We start from the raw sequence: 12,459 nt of genomic DNA, 5'->3' as shown, positions 1-12,459 counted from the left end.
CCTTTTATAAAAAGAATATATAAAATAAACATAATTATTCCTGAAAATAACTAAAATAAAGAATGTGAAATCTTTAATGACGAATATTTTTAAAAGTATTTTTTATTTTCTTTGACTGCCTGAAACCTATAAAGAAAAATTTACCCGGAATTAAAACAAATATATTTTTCACTTTTACATTTTTGTAATTATATTAAATAGTGTACAGTATATATAACATAGAATATTTAAATCTGGTATAAAAAATGCACGAAAGAAATATTTTGCTATGCAATTATTAAATTCATTCAGGCAGAAAAAAGAAAAAAACTTACACATTTCATATAAAAAACTAAAAAATTTTATATTGTTTTGAATAAAATAGGTATGCTTTTATGAACAAAATAATGAAATTAACTAAAAAAAGGCGTTAAATCTAACAAAGACCCCATAAAACTCTAGGTTGCATAATTTCTCACTTTCACAATATATCGCGCATATTTTCTCATATATATTGATTAGAAAAATCTAAAAGTACATTTTAGGTGACATAAAATACAAACATTTCAATAGGTGTTAACAAATTATATGGTTTATAACCGGCAAGTGATTACCTTTTATAATACAATACAATAGAAAATGGCATAAGAATTAAATAAAACAATCACAAACTCAAAAGGTTTAATCAGTTTTACCAGTTTTTTACAGCAAGATGGTACAGCGACTGATCTTGATTTTTGGCTTATGCACTTTGGCCTCCGCCCTCCTCAGAGTGCCTGGGGAGGTAGGTAATTCGAATAATAAATCTAATTAATTTTATTAATATTCTTATTTTCAATTTTTAGAATTTTGATCCCCAGTTTAGGATAATGAAAGGAGAGATAAGTTTTGTTCCTTACTATGTATATCTAGAACTGGCGTACCGTAGTAAAGAAGGCAGAATTCGCGCGTTTATTTGTGGAGGATCCCTTATATCGGAGAGACACGTTTTAACCACCGCGCATTGCGTCATAAACAATGCTTTGCAGTAAGTCACATTAAATATGATATTCTATTTAATTATTCTGGTTTTAATTAAATTAATTAGAACCTCGCAGTTATTGCAAGACAATTTATTAATGTTAACCCTTTCGGCCCCAATGGGACAAATAAATCCCAACATACATTTCATAACATCTGCTGGGCGCTATCTGTCCCGTTTTTAATGGAAATTGTCATTAGCGGGTATTTTAAGATTTTAACAATTTTTCGACAGGCAGCGACATTCTTTTTGGAGGTCATTCTGATTGTAAACGCCGAAAAGCGAGCACGTTGTTGGTTTTTGACACTGTTTTTTTACAAATTTTATAGTTTTTGTGTGGTTTTTGAAACAATCTGTTTAGGTAAGTTCAGCATATATAACAGCAAAGTATTTTGATGGTTTTTTTGTTTTGGTTTTTGCATTTTGGGTGTAATATTTGGCTATGGGATATATGTGTCTCAGTGGGTTTTCTGGTAGGGTGATTTATATCCCAATGGTATTTTACAGTATGTCAAGAAAGAAGTTGACTAGGGCAGAGCTTCAAGATCTTGCTGACAATTTAGAAGAGTTGTCATCCGGAGAAGAGGTGCAATCCCCATATGAAGACTCTTCCTCAGAAGAATACCCATTCCATAATAGTGAAGAGTCCGACGAGTTGTATCAGCTCTCAGATACTTCGGACGAAGATAGTGGAGACATTGAAAGTGATGCAAACAAGAACCTAACCCAACCCAACGACGGCGTTATTTCTGCTGAAAATTCAGATCAAGAGGCTGAAACTCCTGTTACAGGATATACATACTATGCAAATGTAAATTGCGGCAAGGACAACGTTGAAAGGAGCGGCACTTTGGGCGAAACTGATGTAAAAAAATTATGTGAAACTATACAAAATCCAAACGTAGTTCTCGACTTTGATCGATTTTTTACATCAGTCCGTTTGATGGATTCCCTCCAATACCCAGCTGTGGGAACAGCTATTATTACAAGAAAAGACATGCCAAAAAAATTAATCGAAAAACGAAAATCGTCTAGGGGTGAATGCGAGTTTTTATCAAATCGAACAAACTCTATTGCGATCAAATGGCAAGATACAAAGCAGGTTATTCTTTTGAGTAACTGTCATACCCCTGATATGATCTGTGTGAAGAGAAAAGACAAGACTGGGCAGAGAGTTGACGTACCAAGTCCCACTGCTATTGCATACTATGATGAAAAAATGGGTGGTGTGGATCAGGCAGATCAGATGAGTGGTATGTATGACTTTGGCAGAAAATCATGCAAATGGTGAAAAAAAGTATTTTATCGACTTTTGATGATTGCTGTTGTTAACAGCTGGGTAATATATAATGACTTACGTCGTAGCCAAAAAAAGATACCCTTACTGGAATTTTTTTATTTACCTTATCAGAGGACCTAATCGAAGAAGGACAACAGCAAACTTCTGTGATCACCTTCCAATAGAAACATCGAAACGGCGAAGATGTGCTCGTTGCACTCTTCAGAAAAAAGAACGTAGAACCACTACTATTTGTGCAATGTGCGATGTAGGATTGTGCAAGCATTGTTTTGTACTTTATCGTTCGTCCTAAAATACTTACCTTTGTAGGTTGTCTTTTTGTGAATAAAAAAATAAAAATTTTGAAATACAAAAAGGGATTTATAACCCACCTAAATATCCCGCTGGGAAATATTTGTCCCACAATTTTTTGCTCTCCCTGTATATATTTTTCTTCTTTTAACTAGTATATATTGTCAAATGATATCTTAAAATACCATAACTCGCAAAAACATCCTTAAAATCATTAAAAATAAAATTGGGTCCCAAAGGGTTAAATGTGTATTGTGATTCAATTTCTTGCAACCAAAAAATACAGGGTGTCTTATTTAAAAATGATAAAATATGGGTCATATCTCGAGATTATTGAAATATACAAAAGTTGTTGTTTAGATCCACATTAATTGGAGAGTAAAGTTAAGCTGAGTCATCTTAAAAATTTTATTATTTAACTTATCCTATAATTACCATCACAGTCGAACAAAATACCCTATAATTTTTGTAATAATAATTTTAAGATGACTTAGTTAAATTTCACACACTAGCAAATATTTTTATAATATATCGCATTCGTTACATTTTCCTTTTAAAAAACAGTTATTTCCTCATAAGCTAAAACTGAATTAAAAGGTTGGACCTAACATTCACAGACTTTTTATCGCACCACATTAATTAACATAACAACTAATACAACTAATTATTTTCTAATGTTATAAATAAATCGTTAAATGAAGTTTTTTCTATCTCTTTTGTACCCACTCCTGCCAGTTCAATATTATAGTTATATAACGCTGAAACTTAATAATTTTTTAGGTGTCAAAGAGTGTTCTACATTCTGGCTCACTTTGGCATACAGAGACAAAACGACAACACAGAAAGGAGAACTATTTTAGCAGAAGATGTTCACGAACACGAGAAGTATGACTGCAATCCCGCATATTATGATGTGGCCGTCCTGGTTTTGAAAGAAAAAGTTGAATATTCTACTTATATTAAACCAGTAGAGTAAGTAACGTATGAATGGAACAAATTCATTTTAAAATTTCGTTTTTTTTATGCTTCTACAGGTCAATTCTTAACTAAGTTGCATATGCGTGAAAAATCATAATGAATTAATATTTTTCTAGATCAAAGGTTTCTTGGTCTACCGTCGTTTTTCGTATTTTTTCTCTTATTTCAGCGGTCAATCATATGCTTTTGATTTAAACCAAAACAGTAGGTTCTTTCTTCGTAGATAACTACTTTGCTGAAAAAACTCTTAGAAAAATAATAAATTTTTTGCAAATTTTTACATTTTTTCAGATATTTTCGAAATAATTTGAGGCTCTTAAATAAAATTTTCACTCAAAAACGCGAACTTCCAGGATAAATATTTTGAGGTATTAAGGACTTTTGTACCTCAAAAACCTCTGAAGCTAGACACATTTTTGCAAACTAGCAAATTTTGAGTTTGAAACAAAAACTCTAAAATTTTACTTACATCTCCCAAACCATCAAAAATATTTTAGTTCCATCAAAAACAATGTCTTGTTATGTATTTGACATACAAAACGTTGTGACATATCAAGGTAATATCTGTTTTTGTTGCAATATTTTACTTTTTTGAGATATTTTTAACATTTTTAGGCTTTAAAATAAGAGTTTCACCCAAATATGTGACCTTTGAAGGCAAACATTTTTAGTTATTAAGAATTTTTTGGCTCAATAACTTTTGAAACTAGAGGCAATTTTGAAAACCAGCAAATTAGGACTTTTAAGGAAAAACTCTAAAATTTTACAAATATTTCGTACTACATCCTCCAAATCATCAAAAAAATTTTTTTTTAATTTAAGTCCGTTAAGAGCAATGTCTAATGATGTATTTTACATGCAAGACGTTGTGATATCCCAACATTTTATAATTAGAAAAAATCACTTGGCTAAGGTGCTTTTGGTAATAACTGGTTTTTATAAGAAATTTAATTTTTGAGATATTTTCGAAATTATTTAGGGCTCTTAAATAAGAGCCTTACCGATATATGTGGCCTTTTAGGGTAAACATTTTGAGATATTAAGGATTTGTGTACCTTGAAAACTGTTGAAGCTAGAGGAATTTTTATAAGCCAGTAAATTTGGATTTTTAAATTTTAAATGCAACATCTGATGATGTATTTGATATATGAAAGGTTGTGATAGATATCCCAAGATCTTATAACTAAAAAATTAACTTAGCTTAAGTGATTTTGGTAATATCTGTTTTTTTTTTATTTTTCTTTACAAAGATCTCAAAATCTTTACATTTTTTGAGATCTTTTCGAAACTATTTAAGGCTCTTAAATAAGAGTTTCATCTAAATATGTGACCTTCAAGGGTAAATATTTTAAGGTATCAAGGATTTATGTATCTCAAAAACTTTCAAAGCTAGAGACATTTTTGTAAATTAGCAAATTTAGAGTTTTAAAGGAAAAACTGTAACATTTTACAATTTTACACACATTTCGGACCAAACCACCGAAAATATTTTAAAAAGTCTTTCAGTCTAATCAAAAGCAATGTCTGATACTGGATTTAACATGTGGAACGTTGTGATATCCCAAGATTTTATAATTAGAAAATTCACTTAGCTAAAGTGATTTTGGTAATATATGATTTTTTATAGAATGTCACATTTTTTGAGATATTTTCGAAATTATTTGAGGGTTAAAAAATAGGAGTTTCACTTAAATATGTAACTTTTCAGGGTGAACATTTTGAAGTATTAAGGATTTTTGTATCTCAAAAACTTTTAAAATTAAAGCCATTTTTGTAAAATGGCAAATTTAGACTTTTAAGGAAAATTGTAACATTTTACAATTTTACATACATTTGGTATTATATCCCAAGTCAAAAGCAATGTCTGATGATGTACACACATAAGATATACGTAGCCAAGTAATTTCTTGTACAATTTTAGAAATCAACTCGGTAAGGGTTGTTGGTGGAATTTTGAACAATTTCAAAAAAATGCCCTGAAACCGCGTTGTGCGTGATCAGAAGCTAGGCATCAACATATACAGCTATTCCCAGTATCATAATTTTTCCAACTTAAATGACGACATACGCATAAGGCGTATTTTTATGAATTATGATAAATAACCTTTGACTAATAAGGAGTAAAGAATATTGAACTATTTGAATATATTCGGTGTTCCTCAAGGCTCTATTTTATCTCCGTTGTTCTACTAATTTCTGTACAGCTTGCTGATGCAACACAGCGTGCTAATCACGACTAAGAAACCATTAGGTCTCTGTCTAATGAACATAATCTACAACTTTATTCAATAAATCCAAGCTTCTATGTTTTGCAAGTAAAAAAATAAAACGATTGTCAAAAATAATGTTAATATTAACCTAGGACGGGTCATACTTTCTTTCATAGCTTCCGCGAGAAATTTAGGTTTACATATGGACGAAGGTCTTCGTTTTAGCGACATATCAAACAGTTGAATAAAAAAGCCTTTTTGGCCCTAAAATTAATTTTCATTCAGAGACACTCACTTAATTTTAAATGAAAAAAGCTACTCGGTGAGTCTCTTGTTCTTAGTCAGTATGCTTACTGCGATTTTATATATGCCTTGTTTGCGGTTATTAGAACAACAAAGAATTCAAAAAATGCAAAACTCTTGTTAGGTTAATATATGGCATTAAAAAGGGAGACTACATATCGCATAAAATTTCAGAAATTGGCTGAATATATCAGATGGAATTTTCATCTTGCCAATTTTGTTAATAAAATTATCACCGACACTTCTAAGACCTCTGCTATAAAAAAACTCAAGAGTAAGTTTATTTCAAGAAACAAAGTTCATCACTTAAATGTAGGAAGCAAAGAATAAAGTTTAATAAATTCAAATTTAAATTTCGTTCTTTCCTCTTTCAAGCGCAAATACAACTAAATATGTTCAATCTCATCAAAGTCTTTAAGTTGAAAAATTATGTTTTATTGCACCAATGGTCTGTGTATTTTTATTCTGAGTTTGCTGCACGTCCCTTTCACTTTACCTGTGCAAGGAACTTGAGCATTTAATTCCGGCAATATACCCTTTCTTGTATCTCTATTCTTCTTTATGCTATCTATTTTTAATGGTTAAGTAGGAGTAGCCCTAGAGCTAGACTTCGCCATTATTTTCTATGTATGATTAACTATGTATGTATTTGTTTTTTTTGGATTTAAATAAAAAGACGACGTACCACGATACAGTTTTTCCCTTTATAAATATTTTTCATACTTAAATCAAGACACTTTAAAACACTCTTATTTATGTGTAGTCTCTAACCACGCATACGACTAAATTAAACTAATATTAAAAATCTACCTTGTTACCTTCGGAATTTTGAACAATTTAAAAGTACGCTCTGAAATAACATTGTATGGTGATGCGTAGCCTCTGGCCATGTACCACTATACAAATCTTCGCATTATCACTATTTTTCACTTATAATAGTCTATGTAGTGTAATATAATATAATAGTCATAAGTCCCGGGCCAAACATTCCAAATAAATGCCATATTGAAAATTGAACTCCAGATCGAAGGACCATAATTTCACTTAAAATGTATACATCTAAAGTTTAATTATAGTCAAATGTATACATACAACTTGTAGATAAAAAAAAAACTTTTTTACGGTTAAAATAATTCTTTGCTATTTTAACTCTAAACATACTAAATTTAGTGTATTTCAAAGTTACGTTCTTCAAGGGACGATGCGCTTATTTTTTATGTATATCCAGGTATAGAAAGAAATGTTTATTTAATTATCAGAAACCCAATGGAATTAAATATGTAACATTTTTTATCGACTATAACACGACATATCTCAGAAACCAATTTTAAGCAAAAATTATCTTTCTTTTAACAATTACTTGCAAAAATCGTTACCGGACTAACAAGGCTCGTTTAAAAGTTTTCTGCTGCACAGGTCTTTATTTAGAATGTATATGTATATGTTTATTTTATTTCGATATTTTTATTTTGTATTTAATATTTTGTTACCAATAGGTGGGTGCATACAACAGGTTTAGACTTAAAAAGGCGAAAATAACAATAAACATATTTAACGTTTTCTTTCTTTGAGCTTAAATCATGCGTTTTTCTTTAATATTAATTATAAAATTTATTGTACTAACTATATAACCTTTTTGCAATTTTATATTTAGCTTCTTTGGTCAATTATTTATTCTGGGCAGGGGTACGTCTTTAAATTAATAAAAATTAGGCAGAAAAAAATACAATATAAAATATTCTGAAAACTAATAAAATTATTATTAAATGAACGATATGTAAAAACATGCTAATGTATTTATTTGGTGAAATAACTAGCCCTTTAATCATCATTACATTATAAGGAACAAAATCAAACTTGCTAACATCGTCTGAAGAAAATTATAGGTTTTCTTGGTTTAAAATTCCTAATGCAATAATCCTCTATAATCTGCTGCTTTATCTTAAGAATATATTATCATTCCTGTAGAAAATATATTAAGAAAAGAGTTCGTTTGAACAAAACAAATCTGCTAATTTACTAAAAACTGCCAAAGTTATTTCAATTTTTAAAAAAAGACGCTAATAAAAAATGTTTTTGAAAAATGTTCGAAAAGCCTATGTATGTTCCTCCAACACAATACCTCTCAAAACATAATTCACCTCCATACTGTCAGCATGGATTTTTAGAAGGAAAATCTACTGAAACTTTTGAAAATCTCTTTAAGAGCTTGAATCGTATTCATTATCAGCCTGATATAAAACGGTTTATTGTTGGAAATTATTATGATCTATCCAAGGCCTTCAATTTTGTCATAAACATTTTTTTGACATTCAAATCAAGAACGATTCTTAATTACAAATCCAGGTCAAAAATCCAAAATAAAAAGTACGGTTCGAGTTCTACAAGGCGGAATTTTCTCACCTTTACTTTTTTTTATTATTTCGCAATGATTTAAGCCTTAAGTTTGCAGATTTCTCTAACAACTTTCTACTTATCTGAGAATGAACTTACACAGATTGCAAATATTAACTCATCAACATTTTTAGAAGGGTGTGCCAAGCCTGGCTTAATATTCAACTAGAAATGAGTCAAAAGCCACTCCGGTCTTACCCACAAATTCACAATCTTTGGTCATCAATTCACAAGAATAATTAATATGGGATCTACAGAAATCATCCCTTATCAGCTTTAGAAACCCACACGTCATTGATTGATCGCAAACTTGGTTTGAACTAAGCATGAGTCTATTACAAATGTGCAATCTGCAAAGTTTTTATGTATTAATATTGATTCCATGTTGACTTGATGAAGTCATGTTAATTATTTGACCAGTATCTTAGTCAAAAGAAATTAAATGTAAATTTAAACGCAGTTCTTTGGATACATGCAAATGTTATGAGTCGATTCTTTTCTGAAATTATTGTATAGGGATAATCCCCTACGGTTAATAGACCTGTTCCCACTACAAAAAAGTTTATTTATAATATTCGATGGTACTAAGTGGGAAAAATCTTCCTACTGTACGTCTATAAGTAATAATAGAAGATTAGTTTTATTGTACACAATATTTTGTCGTTTATTATAACTCTACTCTATACATAAACATTACTATTATATATACTATACAGATTGGCGAATGGATCACTACATTAAGTTTCTAACAGGCCAGATGATGCATTGCCGCGACCACAGATCTCGCACATCTCTACGCGCTCCGTGCGGAGCTATTTACATCTGTGGCCGCAACAATACGCTGGTGTTCGAGGTTCAAACTCGATTATTTAAAATTTAATTTTAGTATACGTCTGGCGTCGCTGGTATCTCTTGCGACAAAATTTAAAAAAAGATTACGCGGCATTGGTATAATATTTTTCTAATGCAGTAATTACATGTATTAAACCCACATAAATTCTTATTACACTTTTTTTTTCTAATAAAAAGCTCCAAAATAATCTTTTCTTTAGCTAAACTAAAGTTAAAGTTAAAAGAGTTAAAGTTTTAAGCCTATCGTAAAAGCTGTTTCTTACTTCCAAAAGAGTTTGAGGTAAAATGGAATTGGCAGTTTCAACAATTTTGTTTCTCAACTCCTCTAAATTCGTTGGCGTACTATTATAATATTTATAAACAGACTCCTTCAGGTAATAAAAGTCACACAAATAAAAGTCATTTGGCGATAAATCGGGAGACTTTGGAGGCCGCTTAATATTGCCAGTCCCACTAATAAGGTTAGAAAGAGGATTTGTGAAAAATTCTTTTATTTTAACCGGATTATGAGTAGGATATTTATCTTGTTAAAAATAGACTGATTCCAGGTCTATATCAAGGAGCAGTTAAACGGCAGAAAGACTTACCATCATCAATGAAAAATGGACCAATAATATGGTCGCTGAAAGACTCAACAGCGCAGTATGCAATCACACACTAAAATAAGATCTGCTGATTGTGCCGTGCCGAAATTAGCAAATCAGACTTACACATAGGGATGATAAAAAGTATTGCCATTTATAATGCCTATGTATAGTCTTCTATTCGCCAACCTGTATACGTATCTTACAGATTCGGAAAATAATATTATATAAGACATAACTGCTTTTGTATAAGCTTTTAGTGTAATTTTGTATTAATTACTTCTTCAAAAAAAATTGGTTAGCATTAAAATTTGCTAAATATATCACATTAGAAGATCATATGCGTCTGGACTATTGCGGTTTCAAATAACACAAAATCAATTTATTTTTAGGCTACCAGGACCAGGGCTTACAACCTTAATGTTAGAAAACCAAAAAGCTATAGTCACCGGATTTGGTAAAGACGAAAACGGGGTATTTCCAACTTACTTGAAATCTACCAACGTCACAATCCAACCACGACCGTTTTGTGCTAAATATAAGGTGCCCACAGATCACATTTGTACGGATCTTAAAGATCATAGAGGCGATTGCGGAGGGGACAGCGGTGGACCTGTCGTGATCAACAATACTGTGATTGGACTTATATCATATGGTCCTAATACGAATAAACAAGTCGCTTGCGAAAAGGATACATATAGTGCATATACTAGTGTTATAGCTTATACTAGTTGGATAAAGAAGCAGATGCAAGCTCATGCTGGATAAGAGATTCGATTTAACAGTGAAATTGGAAATATTTTAGACACCACAGGTTTAAATATATCTGTATACTTTTTTAACATTATGTTGATAAATATAAAGTAGTTTTAGAGCATATAGTTTTTTAGTATCTGTTGTCATTCTTTGTGTTTTTGTTTATTTTCGAGTACTTCAAAAACTAAGAAAAACTCACTTTTATTTTGAAGATTCAGGCATTTTTAAAAGAAATATAAGTTTTATGTACCTAAAACTTTATTTTATTTTTATAGATTTATTAGTACGTAGAAAAAAAGCTTGCCTAGAAGTAAATAATTTAAAAAATATCAAGATAAAAGAACTAATAATTTGTTTAGTGTTTGTGAGTTTTTTTCCTTCCAAATGCTTGGAAGAATATGAATAATGAAAGCTATTCAAGACATAAAAGTTTCTTTTTTGTCACTTTTCTTAATAGGATTTTATTAAATATAATATTATGTTATATAAATTGCAAGGCGAAAAAAAATAAATTGTTGCAAAAGAAATTTTAAAAAAGTTTTTTTTCAAATTAATACATGGAATAAAAAATTAATAAATTAATAAACATTAGTAGTTCAAAAAGCAATTGACAAGTTTGTTCAGTTACATATCGTTTTTTTATATTATATATTTGTTACTAATGGGTACATTTACGCGAATGTATTTAGAATAAACTCTACTAAGATGGATTTTTTAACTAACCTTTAGAATTAATAAAATTTCTAAGATTGATAAAGTTAAAAATAGTAAATTTTATAATTTCCAGGCATAACTTAAATGGACACAAAAAAAGTAATTTATTTTTTATAATATATAGATATGGTTAAAATATATAACACATATAAATATGCTTAAGTTCTCTACTTTACTTTATGCATATATGCTATATCACTGCTTTAGCTCAATGCTTATACGGGGTGGAAAAAATAACCGAGGTAGGCTCTGTCTAAATATAAGGAACAACTAGGTCGACGTTTTTGGATATTAGCACAAGGCATTAGGCAAAAGAATATTCTTAGAATAATTAATTAGTGTTTAAAATTTCTCTGCTTTATCTTTCTCGTAAGCATAGGAATCCGTGCATTAAATCAACCCAATAAAAAAGTATGTACATATGCATTTATCTAAACATTATAAATGCACTTTCCCTTAATTTTCTTTGCTAAAATTGAGGAAGATGCTCAGTTTATTCTATGGTTATGGTCAAATGCATGTTATTTTTCATGTAATTTTTGAAAATCATTGTGTTTTCTGCTTTAAGTTTTATGTTCATGAATTCATAAATTTATCACAAGTACAAGGAATTTAAAAAATGTATCACAATACTATAGTTTCAGTATTAAAAAATTCAATCTTTATTAAATCTTTTTCAGTTGTTGAATCTGAATTATTACAAATAATTTTTGCATGATTGTATAAACCCCTATTTACTATCATTAGAAGAATTAAAATTAAGATATCAATAAGTATGTTTTGTGTATGGGCTTTTCCACACACGGTATTCTGGGTTGTGATTTTTTTCTTCAATAAAACACCAATTTTTCGGTAAATAAGTGTAATTAGAAGAATGAAATAAAGCACTGCACTAACCGTACAATTCTGTTAATTGTTGTATAAAATATACAAATAAAAATTTTACAAAGTAAAATTCTGATTCTAACCGAATCTTGTGTTATATACTGTTTAATGACCTGTTGGCCTGAAGTTAAAAGTGTGAATGTATATAAAAATATGGATGGAGTGGAGAATGTGGCTGTGTAAAATGCTTAC

At 30.0% G+C, this 12,459-nt stretch overlaps 1 protein-coding gene across 1 annotated transcript; it reads left to right on the top strand.

The window, feature by feature from the left end:
• Positions 1-595: 595 nt before the first annotated feature.
• Positions 596-10,789, top strand: LOC126736720 (chymotrypsin-2-like). The gene is made up of 4 exons (XM_050441235.1): positions 596-763; positions 825-1,006; positions 3,372-3,563; positions 10,305-10,789. The coding sequence occupies exons 1-4, from the start codon at positions 692-694 to the stop codon at positions 10,678-10,680; spliced, it is 822 nt and encodes a 273-aa protein (XP_050297192.1). The 5' UTR covers positions 596-691; the 3' UTR covers positions 10,681-10,789.
• Positions 10,790-12,459: the final 1,670 nt, after the last annotated feature.

Source organism: Anthonomus grandis, chromosome 5 (genome assembly GCF_022605725.1).
Source record: "Anthonomus grandis grandis chromosome 5, icAntGran1.3, whole genome shotgun sequence".
Taxonomy (NCBI): domain Eukaryota; kingdom Metazoa; phylum Arthropoda; class Insecta; order Coleoptera; family Curculionidae; genus Anthonomus; species Anthonomus grandis.
Note: the sequence above shows the minus strand (reverse complement) of the source record. Positions and strands in the feature narration are given on the sequence as shown.